Source organism: Mya arenaria, chromosome 17, assembly GCF_026914265.1.
Source record: "Mya arenaria isolate MELC-2E11 chromosome 17, ASM2691426v1".
Taxonomy (NCBI): Eukaryota; Metazoa; Mollusca; class Bivalvia; order Myida; family Myidae; genus Mya; species Mya arenaria.
This window is the reverse complement of record NC_069138.1, coordinates 55,561,139-55,578,609: the sequence shown is the minus strand read 5'-3', so window position 1 is coordinate 55,578,609 and position 17,471 is coordinate 55,561,139. Positions and strand designations below refer to the sequence as shown.

Sequence of the window (17,471 nt, the reverse complement as noted above, 5' to 3'; positions counted from 1 at the left end):
TTGATTTAACTAGGTAGCATTTAACTTTTGTTTACACTCAAAACGACACATACCATACACGCGAAGATATGAAACTTCAGCTTTAGGTACGTTTGAAGTACTTGAATTTAGATCGGAAATTCTATATAGATTTCCTACACCAAACATTAAAATGAGTACATTCATTGAGCCAAACACCCAAGCATCAGCGTCATAATCATCATCATAATTACCATTATCGGCATAAGCATCATCATCATCATCATCATCATCATCATCATCATCATCATCATCATCATCATCATCATCAGCAGCAGCAGCAGCAGCAACAACAGCATTATCAGCATCATTTGCGCAGTAATCTCATTAACTGCGTACACATGCAAGTATTGAACGAACAGATTAAATCATGGCGATATTTTGGTATACGTTGTTTTAGATTGTGAATAGACACATTATGTTCACAGAGCGTATTGTTCAACGTCACAATACGAGGCGGGTTAGTTTCGTTATAAAGATCGTTGACAATTTAATCTTCCGCCTTCCATTTTCTTATTATAGCGTAAACAATTCAGTAATGAGGATGCGAAGGTGGAATTTGTAAAACTGTATTCAGTTAACCCAAGTAGGTACATTTTATCAAAATATTTGTTTGGCAAAAATATATGTAATTGTATTTATATCAAATAAACATCTTCTGATAAGTACATGATTTTTTAAATAAATGGTTGTAGGGGGTTTAGAAAAGATTGTAGGAAGTAGTTTTTACTAGAGTTATTAGATTGTAGAAAACAATTGGTAATTTGTTGCAAAATAGTTTCTTTTGGGAACACACTTACCATAAAAAAAACAAAATGGGAGAATACATAAGAATATCAATAAAACCTGTATCGATGATTTGCAATATTTGAACAAATAAACTGAAATGCTTCATAAGAAGTGCTATTGAACGCACAAATCCACTTGTATAAGTAACAGGTTGTGTCGTTAGCTGTTATGAATTAACATTAGATTACTCGTTATACAATATATGAATTGTTTTTGTCTTTAAATTTTGTAACGAGACATGTCATACTTGAAGTAACCGATACTTAACTATGTTGAATTAGAAAAAAAGGTGGCTGCAACCTATAAATACGAATTCATTAACATCAAAACAGGTCTTTTGGGCCTAATGCATTTAAGAACATCAGCACAAAATTGTTTTTGGTGATTTTGCTATTATAGTAATCATCAATCAGACATCAGACTTTGGTATAAACTCCAATTAATTGAATCATCACAAGCTCATTGTTGGATCGTATATCTTAACAATTAAGTAATACTCTCTTGTTAATAAATGGATGACACAGTATAACAAACTGCTTATTTTAGAGCGAAATCAATACCCTTTAAAATATTTGAAGTGAATATTACGAAATAGCATTCATACATGAATATAAGGAAGATTAAGATTTTGTATGCATTTGTTGTAATCAAATCAATATGAAAAGTTAATAAAATACAAAATACCACATCATACATTGGTGATAAATATATAGTATTCAGTTCTTGTTTTTTCACTGCTATTTATTTAAATGGTCAAAAATTATGTTTATTATGTTATGTAAAGTAAGAAACGAAAATAAATCTAGAAAAGTGAAGTTAACTTCCACAAAACTTTGCATAACAAAGTTGGGGATTACACAACCAAAATGAGCAAAACCAAAGGGACGTTGTTGCCTTATGTTCAACTATATCAAATATATTAGTTCTTTGTTGGTTGCATTTTTAAGGAACAAGAACATTTCAACAAAGCTACTTTGTTGGTGCGCGCAACAAAGGTACTTTGCACTTTTAGCAACAACAAGAACACTTCAACAGAGCTACTTTGCATTTTTTAAGGAACAAGAACATTTCAACAAAGCTACTTTGTTGGTGCGCGCAACAAAGGTAATTTGCACTTTTAGCAACAAGAATATTTTAACAAAGCTTCTTTGTTGGTGCACGCTCCAACAAAGGAATTTTGTTCTTTTATCAACAACAAGAACACGTCAACAAAGCTATTTTGCATTTGTTAGGAACAAGAACATTTCAACAAAGCTACTTTGCACTTCTAAGGAACAAGAACATTTAATTTCTTTCCATTAAGAAAAGTACAAAAAGTTGAGCTTCTTTACACTGCCATGCAACCACGTTAAACCCACATTTATGTACTTGTTTGACTTTTTCAGCACTTGAGTATATCATTTATGTCTTCTTTATTCACTGTTGTCGTGTAAATTCAAATATGTGAAATATGGTAACATTAGATGCCTATAATCAACTAACTACCTATTCACATGCTACAGTGTTTATGGGTTGGTAGGAAATGGATGTATGAAATATATTGTGACCAGACTTATGATGTATTATGAGGGGACTCTTGGATTGCGTTTCAGGCCCCTAGGGTCAAGGTCAAGGTTATTGAAAAAAAAAATTGAAACTGAATATTTTTGGTAGGGTTTGTATATTGTGACCATACTTTATATATATATATATATATAGGGTTTATGGACACATTTCAAACAATTGTGGCTGGTGCCCTAAGGTCAATCCCACTATAACTATAAATAGAAAAATATGTGAAACTTACTTAAATTAAGGGTTGACATTTTGTGACCAAACTGTGTGTATGAAGAATTTATGGAAACCTTTCATTTGATCAAGATTCCGGTTCTTAGGGTCAAGGCCATTGTAACTAAATTAGAAAACTGTTTAAGTTGACATTTTGTGACTAAATTTTTAAGTATGAAGGTGTTATGGGGACCTGTCATGAGATTGCATATAGAGCCCCTTGGTTAAAGGTCAAGTTCATTATTAATAAAAATAAAAAATTGGTTGAATCTAAATATCGTAAGCTGGGTTCATCGATACCTTTCATAGGACTGCGATCTGGTCCCCTTGGGTAAAGATGATAGAAATCATGCTGGGTAGTTAATGTACAAACACTTCTTTTTTACATTTGGCTTCATAATTTCATGACTACAATTTTCTTTCAATATCATCACTTTTTTATATTTTGATATATTTAATTATTACAAGATCATCGAAATTAGACTTTTTGATACTCATGCCCGAATTATTGCCCTGCTATATAAAATTCAGAATTCGAGCAAGCCCAGAAGAAATTTTACCAGTGCAGGGGTTGCTGGCTTGTGTTTATATCGGCCAGTGTTACAAAATCACTTTTTATACTGAAAGTCACCAATGTTTACATTTTCAATTTTTTATTTTATCAATCAATGGATAATTGGATAACAGAATAATTCAAATTGATTGTCACAAACAAACTACATGTACATCTGCACGGCAAGGTATAGTGCGTTCTTTCAACTACGTCTTTGTATTTGGAATGATATAAATCAATTTCATAATGCCTCTTCGTGACTAACTTGTACTAGATTTCGCAAACTCAAGAAGATTTATGCATTCAGTCGATTTATCCAAATTAAATAAAAAATTGTTTATACCTTTTCAATAAGTATTGATAATAATTTATTTCATTAAACTAACATTGATTATTCAATGTAACATGTGGTGGCCACATTAGTACCGATGTTAATTCAGAACTAATAGGTAATAAACTACTAATAAGCTTACATGTTGGGCATATAAATTGTCAACAGCATATGGTTATCTAATGGAATGTGACCATTTAGAACAATTAGTAAGAACGTAAAATGTTAGAGTATAGGACTTTTGAAACTTCATTGTAAACATTTGTGTAAAGAAATGCTATTTTTATACAGAATACAGTGCGTAGGTTAGTTAATGTGTCTGCCAAAATATACTCTATGATGAATTGTGTTAATAACAGTATTGACCTATATTTTGAGTATCTATACTCATTCGTTTTGTGTATTAGCGAGTCCGGAGCCGAGAGTCCAGGGGAGACAGGAAGTATTATAATCACTGGTTATATAGCTAGAGTTAGTTTTGGGTAAAGACATAGAGAACGTTATATTGTATCTAGAATTATATTATTATATTAAGAAGGAACATTTTAAAACAGAAATAACATTTGAACAATTGTTGGTTTAATGAGCTAGGGTTCAAATGGATAGACCCTTAAGGGATCTGGAGAATTCCGATGCATTACAAAAGTAGAGTCTCAATTGTATATCATTCGTTTACCATTTTCATAAGAATCCTACTAAAAAATGCTAGCATTGTCTGATACAGCATTTTGCAAGCCTAGAAAGATTCAACATGAGGCGGCAAGAACTTCATCACTCACATTGTGACCATCAACAATCTACATAATGAAGACCCAAAATAAATTAACGTCTTTAATGCATAAGTTGTCAAAACACATACAGTTTCATAAATCCCCGGACCTTTTGCGTTCACAGAAATATCGTCTGTATCCGTAATTGTTGTAAGGGCATAGCAAATAGCCAATATTGGAAGTGTGGGGACATAACAGATAAAAACTGGTGGGGTGAAAGCGAATAGGGTTTGTCTTTTTTTTATTTAATGTGAGTTATAATGCATTCCCATTAATCCCTCGACACGGCTTCTATTTTATTTTTCCTCTCTAGATCGATACATGACAAAGTCGTGGATAAAAGAAGCCATAGACCCATTTATTCTATCATCTTTAAACGTTCAGAATTAAGTTCGAATAACATTCGGACAGTACTTTACCCAGCGTACATTTTACGGGACCGAAATATAGATGATACACAATAGAAAAAACCTGTTATTCCAAAATAGAGAACAACTCGAAGTTTTACGACAAAATTGTTGTTGTTAATAGTTTGCCCATACGCAGGAACCATCGCCAAGACATAGGCTGCATATTTTCATAGACATATGATACTAATTCTGTTCAGTTCGTTGTCTCATGGCCAGTTTATCAGCTGTTTAATAACCAATCTACGTGTATACCAGCTCAGTTGTAAGTTATGTAAAATTAGTATTGTACATGCATATCCGTCATTCAAACATTGTACTGCTTTGGTTTCATATACATCACAATTCCAAAATAAATCATATATTGCAATAATCTGGCAAACATTCTTACCTGATTTATTTATCCATAAGTGTAATGTTTTAAATAATGATATTGATTTTTTACCATATGCAGGGCCATGGAACCTCTGGATAAACCTCGAAACCCTCGATCTCCAAATTCTCTTGAACGTGACATTGAGAGTAAACCCGAATTGAGCTACAGCCGCGCGGACGGGTAAGTTTTGTCATAGGTAAAGCACCTAGTCATTTTGGAATCCTTGATTGTGTTGTATGTGTATGTTTGGTGAACTCATGCATTTCAACTCCAAACAATTATATAACAATCGTTTAAGCACTAACATATAGTTTAGTAACTATACTCAACAAATAATGTTCTTGTTTTCTTGTACATGTATCATAAGACATAGACAAAGGTAGTGAAACAGTGATTTTTAAACACATTCTATGTTTTTCATTATAAGTACGTATTTATTATTCATTTTGTACACTTTTACCAGACAATTAAGGACGACATGTATTAAAATCGTAGTTTTTATGCGTATATATCCACACGAATGATATCAAGGTATTCAGATCGGTCCACTTAGCGTGCTTGACGATAGAATGTCAAAACCAGTTTTTGGTTTTTTACCTCGTTTAACGTTTACTCAAATAATCAAAACGCAACATTCATGATCTATGTATGACGTATATTTGCCATCGGGAACATGTCATACCGTATCATTCAATTAAACTGACATGGTATACGGGTTAAAGAGCCCCTTCTTGTTGAAGTTTATTATGAAATATGACATTTCCAAAATGTTTACAATGTATGAGTGAATAAACTAGCTTGTAAAAATAGATATACTCCAGACATGATAATTAAAGCGACGAACTATCGACGAATCTTCTTTTCATATACTAAATTGGACCTCGTTTTTAGTATACATGCTCACATTTATTCCATAAAACAATCAATTAGCAATACAACAGAAAGTTATGGAACACAACGTAACATAATTTCACGTATCGGAACGGTTATCTGTAATAACCCAGACATATTTCCCAGAACAATTACAGCATATAAAGAATAACAATCAAAAAAATGCAATTATCATAACAAACAGAGGTCCACAAAGACTTTTCATGGCAATCAAAAATACTATAAGTTACAAAAATAACCTCTGAAGATGTCTAGTCATCAATAAGGAGGCTATTCGTTGCCGAAATACCAGACGTGTTAATTGCTACAATGTCCTTCTTAATCGAACTAAATACATCTTACATTGTAGACGTGATATTTGTTTTTTCTATGCGTCAGAGTTTCCGTATTGATTTGACACTTTTCATTATAGTAGACAAAGTTTATATTTGCCAGATCTTAACTGTTTAAACTCACTAAACCATCGATCGTATTACTTGCCTTTAACAATATGTGATGTAATTTATGTAAGACTGCAATCGTACAGTCGAAACTCGCATTCGCAGTCCTACGAGTCCAGGTTAACAAAAGACACTTGACAAGTTCAGAAATACAAGGATATCGCCAATACCTTATATCGTAAATGTTGCGGTAAAAAAACGAAGGTGAATGGGCGGAGCTTACGAATCGAATTTTCTATCGTTTATTTCCGTCGAATCAAGAAAGGGAGATAACATCTTCGCCTACGGTTCAAATCCCAGTCCGTACACTCTCCCTTTATTTCACAATTTTTTTTACCATATTATTCAGTCAATTGCAGTTGGGTGCATCTGAAATGTGACTTGGTCTGCCACTCTCAGTTCTTTTCATTATATATTAGGGGCTAAATAAAGGCAATCGGGCAACGAGCATAATCCTTCTTCTAACATCTCCCCAAAGCAAGCATTTTTTTATTCATTTTATTTATAAGTGGCACATGGGCGGATCGTCCTGAGGAAGAACAGCTCTCCAACCACCTTGTGCTCCTCAGTTACTAATTACTGGATCCGCCACTGTCAGGGCGTGCCTGGCCATACGCTAGTACGCCCGTGCGTATAAATCGGTATTAGCAAAATCTATAATTAAACTTGAAAGCTAAGGTTGTGATTTTTACGTAATTTCAATTTCTTCTGGCGTCCAAAATGCTCAAATATGGATCTGCGAAAAACTTCTGTTTGAAATTTTTTGAAAGAGGGACACCTCTCCGGCTCCCGCACAATTGAATTTATTAAGAATAAACTATTGAAATCTTTAAATAAAGAAACCTTACTCAAGTATACAGGCGTAAATTTAAAAATGCTTCCTTCAGGTACGCCCCTGACATAATCATTCTAAAATGCCGTTCACGCCTAGACAGCATTTTAGAGTGACTAGTCCCTGACTTTGAACCATAGGCATTAACAATCAAGTGAGGGATTTCAAGAAGATAAATAAATAGAGATATAGAGAGCCTTTTTCCATATATGAGAAAATAACGCGCGATTCTTTAAAGGCGCAAGAGCCGCTTCACCTAAAAAGTCTGGAGTCCCGACTGCTGTGTGTGGGTGGGCTATTCAGGGACGGTTCCAGAATCGACGATAGAGGGGGCGTAATTTAGGGGCGCAATCTTCTGACACGCGCCCCTCTTCAGAATCGAGAGTATATGGCATAAACTATTTGCATGGGGGTTTCATTGAAGTACTTGGGGTTTACTTTTTCGTTTTTTGTATTATTTGTTTTATTGATAAGTTTCCTCAAGTTAATGCATACTTAGATAAGATTTACCTTTTGAGTTTTATCTTTATTAAGAATTGTTGGGATAAGAGTGAGGTTTGTGCACATAAACTGGTTTAAACCCCCAGTAAATTTACATTTTACTGACCGTTCCAAGGCGGTACCTAACAATTCCTGATAAACATACCAATTATTTATATATATATATATATATAGTATTTATGCACTGTGCTGTTTGTAGAGTTTTGTACTGTTCCTTGTTTGTGATTTTGTGTTCTATGTCTTTGGCGTTTGCCCATTGCCACTAAACCGGGTTTATGTTTAAACGCTTTGCTACTGAGCATGTTTCTGTAGCTTTTTGCATATATATTGGGGGTTTCCGATCAAGAACATTTAAACAATTTGTTGTCAAAAATTGTGCATTTTGTGCGTATACTATTACTTTTTCCTCCCATATTGAAGTCAAAAGTAAACATAGGCGATTTAGGAAGGGGACGCGCGACGGGTGCGCGCCCCCTCCTCTCTCTAAATCCGCTTGTGGTTTTTAAAGGAAGCAGTTATTAACTTTGTTTATAAGCAATAAATGAAATTGCATCTATATGGTTGTTATAAATTCACTGTTACTACCGTACTCTATTAAACTTAACTGGTCCTTCATATAACTATTGTTTCAAGCTGAAAAATATCTTAAATATCTCAAAAAGAACGACGTGAAGTGGCTTTGATTTCATTTCCGCTACAGTAACGAAATGGTATCAATACATTCAAACCACGACCAATACGGACCAGACAACAAGAACATTGCTCAGTGACACTTCGGACTGTAATGTTTTATTCTAGTTAAGGTCCAGTTTGTTTTACAATTATTACTTTTCATTATGTAGTTTTATCATTACTTTTTAAAAATTATTAGTTATCAAAGCATAGTCAAACGTGTCTTGATAAAGATGATCTGTTATGCCCATTAAAAAGATTCGCAATGTCAATCGTCCATAGTGTCCAAAAATAATTTAATGGAGCCGAGTGATAGTTGAAATTTCTGAGAAATCAAAGGAGGAGTTAAGGCCGTGGTTAAGGCGGAGTTATCTACAAATAGGATTCAAATTATCTCGTAAACATGTTCAACCATCACCATCATACAATGTACTTCGTACAACTACGAACTGAAATCTGTCTTTTTGAAACCGCAACGTAAAAACTGGCATGTGATTTAACAGAATGACGAGTGTTTATCAACAACTCTATAAACACGACTGTATCTTTTGTTGAATTGATGCAACAAGAATATAACTCCTATCAGCACAATGAAAACGGAAATGTTCAGTGTGAAATGTAAACATACAACCGATGAGTTGGCGTTTGTAAAATGTACAATGGTAAATAATCAATTTAACAAACATTAATTACACAGACACACGTCTGGACTTTTGGCAACGAATAGCCTCCATATTAGTAAACATTAGTACTTTTTCCGATTTATTTAACAAAAACCAAACATTCATTCATGTCTTTTCACTCGCACATCTCTTACTGACCAGTTAAAACTTTCACCCGAAGTCCTCGAAGCTGCCAGCCAATCAAAACCTAAAACAGGCTCATAGAAACAATGCTAAATATGTGTTGTATTTTGCATGTCACGCGCAAATTAGTAAAACAATGAATCTGATTAATTTTTGCTATCTTTCTTACAATGAATCATATTAGCTAGCGACCTACAAAGCTTTTAAATTTAATAAAAATAGTCCTAGCTGCGGCACAACGAACAGTTGATATTTTAATTAATGTCATTTTGATAACATTTTGCATTGGCTTAGTTATAAGAAGCTTGGGTTGGAACTTAGCGGGCGCAAGTTCAAACCAAGGCCTCACTCAAAAAATATTAAAATACTTTTAACAAACTTGTTTATTACTTCTAACTAGACACATGATCTCCCGAAGATGAAAAAGATGAGACTAGCATTCTGCGATATCTTTACAAGGTTAATTAACCAGGTTTTCACATAGTGAAACCTGGTTATTAGAATGGCGAACGTCGTTGTTCGGGCGGGCGGGCGGGCGGCCGGGCGGCGTCAAACTCACCTATGAAACTGAATAACTTTAGTAAGGGTTGACATATCTTGACCAAAACCTTTCATGGGATTGCGTTTCGGGTCCCTAGGGTCAAGGTCAAGGTCACTGTTACAAATATAAAAACGGTTGAAACTGAATAACTTTAGTTAGGGATGACATATCTTGACTAAACTTGGTCTATAGGAAGAGTTTATGGAGACCTTTCATGGTATTATGTTTGGGGTCCCTAGGGTCAAGGTCAAGGTCACTATTACTAAAAAAAGAAAAAAAACGGTTGAAACTTAATTACTTTAGTTAGGGATGCCATATCTTGACTAAACTTGGTGTACCTGAAGAGTTTATGGAGACATTTCATGGGATTCCGTTTGGGGTCCCTAGGGTCAAGATCAAGGTCACTGTTACTCAAAATAGAAAAACGGTTGAAACTGAATAACTTTAGTTAGGGATGACATATCTTGACTAAACTTGGTCTATAGGAAGAGTTTATGTAGACCTTTCACGGGATTACGTTTGGGGTTCCTAGGGTCAAGGTCAAGGTCACTGTTACTAAAAATAGAAAAACGGTTGAAACTGAATAACTTTAGTTAGCGATGACATATCTTGACTAAACTTGGTTTATAGGAAGAGTTTATGGAGACCTTTCATGGGATTGCGACTGGGGTCCCTAGGGTCAAGGTCAAGGTCACTGTGACTAAAAATAGAAAAAACGGTTGAAACTGAATAACTTAAGTAAGGGAAGACATATCTTGACTAAACTTGGTCTATAGGAAGAGTTTATGGAGACATTTCATGGGATTGCGTTTGGGGTCCCTAGGGTCAAGGTCACTGTTACTAAAAATAAAAAAACAGACACAGGCTGAAGTTCTTCTGTCAATCATTACCTGGTTTCGTCGCATTGCGGTGTTTCTTGTTTGCGTATGACATAATGTTTTGCCAGAGTAATAACCAAGGTGTCCTTATTTAATAACTACGGCAGCGATTGATAGCAGCGTGACGTTCTATCCGGCACTCTCTCTGACATGGTTTTAATGTCATCCGAAGAACTGCATGGTTTCATCATGTGTACACTTATTTTATCTACATTTACCACATTGTTTGTAAAAAGCAGTCAACTGCCATTATATTTGAAGATCAAAATTATTTCTTAAATATTAACAATACCAACACAGGAGAACTTTATCTCCCATAAATACAATCGGTGCATTAACCTGTCTAAATGAACAGCATATCGATTATCGAATTGGCGACTAATAAACGTGACAGGCTCACCATTTCGGAAAAATGTTATCTGCTAAATCACGTTTCGTTTGTCAAACAAATTTTACATTAGCAAAAATAAAACAAATATATAACTCAATAAACATTTGTATGTTTCCGAATCATTTAACAAAAACCACACATTCATTCATGTCTTTTCACTCGCACATCACTTACTGACCAAATTTACTTTCACCTGGAACCCTCGCAGCAAATCAAAACCCCCAAAAGGCTCATGGAAACCATGTTAAATATATTTTGTATACGTTTTTTGCATGTCCCGAGCAAATTATTGAAACAATGAGTCTGAATAATATGTGCTATTTCTAACAATGAATCATATTAGCTAGCGACCTACAAAGCGTATGCATTTATAACTACATTCGTAGCTGCGGAACAACGAACAGTTGATTTCTTATTTATTTTCAAATACATTTTTATGACATTTTGCAGTGGTTTAGTAATATATGACTTGAGTTGGAACCTAGCCGCCGCAGGTTCGAACAAAGGCCTCATTCAAAAATATTATACTGTAAACTAACTTGTTTATATTTATCACTTTTTACTACACATATGCTCTCCCAAGGATGTAAACGAGATGAGACTAGCATTCTGCGATATCTATACATTTGTTGATTGCGTATGACATAATGCTTCGCCAGAGTAATAACTCAGGTGTCCTTATTTTTTTTAAAAAACGACAGCGATTGATTGCAGCGTGACGTTCTTCTTTGATTAACGAATAAGCGACTAATAAACATGTAAGGCTCAGCATTTTGGGAACATGTAACTGCTTATCCACCTTTAGCCTTTCAAACAAAAGGCCTTGCAACGTATTTATTTAAAGAGTTGCTTCGATCGTATATCATTCGAATGATTTATTCGTATATCATTTTCATAAGACACCAACTCAAAACGGCTAGCATTGTCTCAGATAGCCTTTTACAAGCCTCGAAAGATACAACATGAGGCGGCAAGGACATTACCACTTGCCTTGTGACCATCGGCAATCTACATGATGAAGACCCAAAACAAGATTGTAATGCATTAGTTGTCAAAACACATACAGTTTCATAAATCCCCGGACCTTTTGCATTCACAGAAATATCGCCTGTTTCAGTTATTGTTGAAAGGGCATAGCAAATCGTCCATATTGGAAGTGTGGGGACAGCAGATAAACAATGGTGGGATGAAAGCGAATAGGGTTTATCTGCTTTCTTGATTTAATGCGAATTATAATCCTTTCACATTCATTCTTCGATGCGGCTTCTATTTTAATTTTCCTCTCTAGATCGATACATGACAAAGTTGTGGATAGAAGAAGCCATAGACCCATTTATTCTATCATCTTTAAACGTTCAGAATTAAGTTCAAATAACATTCGGACAGTACATTACCCAGCGTACTTTTTTCGGGACCGAAATATAGATGATACCCAATAGAAAAAACCTATTATTGCAAAATAGAGAATAACTCGACGTTTTGGGACAAAATTGTTGTTGTTAATAGTTTGCCCATACGCAGGAACCATCGCCTAGACATAGGCTGCATATTTTCATAGACATATGATACTAATTTTATTCAGTTCGTTGCCTCATGGCCAGTTCATCAGCTATATATTTATTAACCAATCTACGTGTAACCAGCACAGTTGTAAGTTATGTAAAATTAATATTGTACATGCATATCCGTCATTCCAACATTGTACTGCTTTGGTTTCATACACATCACAATTCCAAAAAAAATCATATATTGCAATTAACTGGCTAACAATATTAGCTGATGTATTTACCCATAAACATTTTGTTTTAAATTCATGATTTTGATTGTTTTATCATATGCAGGGCCATGGAACCTCTGGATGAGCCTCGAAGCGTTCCGCCTCCAGATTCGCTTGAGCGTGATATTGAGTGTAATCCCGCATTGAGCGACACCCGCCCGGAAGGGTAAGTTTTATTATAGGTTAAGCACCTAGTCCTTTTGGAATCCATGATTGTGATGTATGTGAATATTTGGTGAAATCAGGCATCTGAACTCCAAATAGTTCTGTGTCAACCGTTTAAGCACTGACATACAATGTAGTAACTGTATTCAACAAATAATGTTCTTGTTTTCTTGTACATGTATCATAAGGCAGAGACAAAAGTAGTGAAACAATGATTTTTAAACACAGTCTATGTTTTGCATTTCAAGTACGTATTTATTATTCATTTTGTACACTTTTACCAGACAATTAAGGACGACATGTATTTATATCATAAGTTTATGCTTATATATCCACACGAATGATATCAAGGTATTCCGATCGGTCCACTAAACGTGCTTGACGATAGAATGTCAAAACCAGGTTTTGGTTTATGACCTTGTTCAACGTTTACTCAAATAATCGGCAAACACAACATTCGCGGTCTATGTATGACGTATATGTGCCACTTTTTTACCAGCACAGTTGTACTTTATGTAAAATTGTTACTGTACATGCATATCCGCCATGAAAACATTGTACTGCTAAGGTTTAATATACATCACAATTCCGAAAAATCATATATTGCAATCAACTGTTTAACAATCTTACCTGATGTATTTACCCATTAACATTTTGTTAATTCATGATTTTGATTTTTTTACTATATGCAGGGCCATGGAACCTCTGGATGAGCCTCGAAGCGTCCCGCCTCCAGATTCTCTTGAGCGAGATATTGAGGGTAAACCCACACTGATCGACAGCGAAGGGTAAGTTTTATCATAGGTGAAGCACTTAGTCATTTTGGAATCCATGACTGTGTTTTATGTGAAGTTTGGTGAAATCAGGCATCCCAACTCCAAACAATTCTGTAACAACCGTTTAAGCACATAAAGTTTAGTAACAATACAAATAATGTTCTTGTTTTCTTGTTTTAAATGACCTTATTTAACGTTTACTCAAATAATCAAAACGCAACATTCATGATTTATGTATGACGTATATTTGCCATCGGGAACATGTCATACCGTATTATACAATTAAACCAACATGGTATACGTGTTTAAGAGTCCCTTCTTGTTGTAGTTAATTATAAAATATGACATTTCCACGATGTTAACAATGTATGAGTAAATAAAATAGTTTGGACATAACTATCGACGAATCTTCTTTTTATATACTAAATTGGACCTCGTTTTTAATATATTCGTTCACATTTATTCCTTACAATTGAACAATCAATCAGTCAGCATAACATAACGTTTTTGAACACAACATAACACAATGTCACGTACCGGAAAGGTTATCTGAAATAACCCAAATCAAAATAATGCAATTATCATAAAAACAGAGGTTCACAAAGTATTTTCATGGCATTCAAAAATACCTAAAGATACAAAAAAGCTATGAAGATGTCTTAGCCATCAACAATTGCCTTAACTAGCCTTCCATGATTAAGTGTAAATATACTTCCTTTATACAAAGCAAAAATGAAACAAAATCATACTAACTATATAGAGGCTATTCGTTGCCAAAAGTCCAAACGTGTTACAATGTCCTTCTTAATCGAACTAAATGTCTCTTATCGAGGGCTCAACGCAATAGTGTCGTAACTCCATTTTTTTCACAAAATGATGTTTTTGCATTTTTCACATGCTTTAACAGTTTTCCATCTGTTATAAAAATATTTTTGAAAAAGTCATATCTTAAATTGACTATTTTCATGTATGCAACACTGTCGTAACTTGAGTTACATACAGTGTTGCACTGAAAACTATGCCAAGTTCGATTAATAAAAATATGCAACACTGTAGTAACTCAGTTAATTTCAATAAAATGATGTCATAATAATGATGCCATAGTGCTGTGATTTCACTTTTCTCAGAAAAGAAAACAACAACAGTAAACATATACATGTTAAAAATGATGAAATCCAAATAATTTTGAAGATTTATTTGCACCACATCTGAAGATTACAGTTTTTAGGTGTTTTTGTTCTGTTTTTTTTTTAAATACTTATGAAATATTATGAATTGTAACTTGTGCTTAAAGAAGTTAAATGATTACCTTAATATTTCATATTCTGAGGCGATATAAGTTATTGCAGTAGCATCTTAAGTGAATGAAGTCTTATCCTAATAAAACTGACTTTTTCCATAACTTACTTATCAAACATATAGGATATTTATGGTAGCATTTTGATAAATAAATGAGTCTTACTAATACTTCTATGCCATATCAGTTAAAATAGCTTGCATTTTTAATGTGGAATTGGAAATCTAATATTTGTAGAAAAAAAAGACTTAAGGCAAAATATTTGATTTGGATAAGAATTTTTTCTCCCTGAAGTTGATAAGTCAAAATGGTTGGGAATCAAACAATGCTGATTCAAATACATTTCTATTCAGCTTTTTTTTGTAATCAATCTTTAGATTTCACATCATGCTCCAAGCAAAAGCTACCTAAGACATCAAGGAAGCAAAGTGTTTTGTTGCAGAGGGAGACAATGTGTAGCAAATTTGGTGTGCACATTAGTAACATCCTATACAATTCAACCAACAAACTGGAATGAGGAAACGATGGATGAAATTTTATTTAGGGGTGACAAACTTATGGCGATGGCAATTTGAAAAGGCCATACTGGTCAACAGATGATATTCCTGATGTTCTGGACTTCGTTAACATGAATGGAGTCATGGCTCAGGAAGTGTCAGATGTATCAGACATCAGCAGTGAAGAATGTGGCTGTTTAGTAATGAGGACACAGACAGCTACATTTTAGATGACTTGTTTCAAAATTAGTCAATGACAGAATTAAATAACATTTCAGAATTACTTCAAACATTTGATTTGAATACTTTAAGAGGTGCTTGTGAAAATAATGTAAATGATTTTGAAAGCTTGTATGATGATGATGATGATCCAGTTAACATCATGAATGACAGCATTGATGGGCAATGAAATGATGGTGATGTTGAGAGTTATGATGTTGAAGGGAGTGGTATGGATAGTAATGTTGTTGATGGGAATAATGTTGGTGGGGATGCTGTGATGGGGTTGATGGCAATAATGTTGATGGGGAAGGTGTTAATGGTTATGATGCTGATGGTGTTGATGGCAATGATGTTGATGGGGGAGTTGTTAAAGCTTATGATGCTGATGTGGTTGTTGGCAATTCTGTTGATGGGATTGATGTACATAGTTATGATGCTGATGTGGTTGATGGCAATGATGTAAAGGTGGGAGGTGTTAATGGTTATGATGCTGATGTGGTTGATGGCAATAATGTTGATGGGGGAGATGTAAATGGTTATGATGCTGATGTGGTTGTTGGCAATGCTGTTGATGGGATTGATGTAAATGGTTATGATGTTGATGTGGTTGATGGCAATGAGGTAAAGGGGGGAGGTGTTAATGGTTATGATGCTGATGTGGTTGATGGAAATGATGTTGATGGGGAAGATGGTAATGGTCATGATGCTGATGTGGTTGATGGCAATGCTGTTGATGGGGAAATATGTTAATGGTTATGATGCTGACGTGTTTGCTGGGAATGCTGTTTATGGGGTTGATGGCAATGATGTAGATGGGGGGAGATGTTAATGGTTATGATGCTCATGTGGTCAATGGCAATGATGTTGAAGGGGGAGGTGATAATGGTTATGATGTTGATGGTGTTGATGGCAATGATGTTAAAGGGGGAGGTGACAATGGTTATGAAACTGATGTGGTTGGTAGCAATGCTGTTGATTGGGGAGATGTTAATGATTATGATGCTAATGTAGTTGATGGCATTATGCAGTTGCTGGGGAAATATGTTAATGGTTATGATGCTGATGTGGTTGGTGGGAATGCTGTTGATGGGGTTGATGGCAATGATGATGATGGGGGAGGTGTTTATGGTTATGATGCTGATGTGGTTGGTTGCAATGCTGTTGATGGGGGTGATGTTAATTATTTTGATGCTGATTGGGGTGATGGCAATGATGCTGATATTGATGATGATGGTGATCTTTTTGAGGAAGATGATGATATACCGTTGATTTATCTTGTTGACAAAGGGGAAATTTCATTAACTAATGAAAGTCAAAGCCCAATTTAAAAACCAACCAATGTAATAAACAGATTTATTAAGCTCGTTCATAAAGCAGATCATTCCAGATGTCCACCACCCCTTTTTCCTCCTACTCCCACGTACATGACACTGCAGTGTCAAAGTTCAGGGTAGCCATCGCAAATAAGAAAACTTGATTGTTTATATTGATGCTTAAAACACATGCATTCAACACATTGTATAGTCTGAAAATAGTTTTTCAAAGTCATCCGAAATATTTTGTGAAATAGTTTTTCTTATTTTACTTGGTGTAATGCTGCTTTGACTAAAACATATTTTCTGGCAATGACCTAAAGTGTTTTTGAACCAGTTGAGTAGAGCCCATAGGACAAGTGAACGTGTGTATATTAATAAAAACTTCCCCTTTATGGAAACAAACCAAATATTTGAAAACAATGGTCAATATTGTCATTATAAGATTCCTTTGAAGGTCA

The 17,471-nt window shown here is 34.6% G+C and overlaps 1 protein-coding gene across 9 annotated transcripts in view; it reads left to right on the top strand.

Annotated features, from left to right (window-relative positions):
• The first annotated feature begins 516 nt into the window (after positions 1-516).
• Positions 517-17,471, top strand: part of LOC128224503 (uncharacterized) — a 34,944-nt gene continuing 17,989 nt past the window's right edge. For 8 of the 9 annotated variants that reach the window (XM_052934359.1, XM_052934358.1, XM_052934357.1 and 5 more), the window contains exons 1-4: positions 517-604; positions 5,090-5,191; positions 12,805-12,906; positions 13,598-13,693. In XM_052934359.1, the coding sequence (XP_052790319.1) occupies positions 5,094-5,191; positions 12,805-12,906; positions 13,598-13,693 (296 nt within the window). In that variant the 5' untranslated portion in view covers positions 517-604; positions 5,090-5,093. The remainder of the gene's footprint in view (positions 605-5,089; positions 5,192-12,804; positions 12,907-13,597; positions 13,694-17,471) is intronic. The other variant, XM_052934360.1, reaches the window with a different exon arrangement.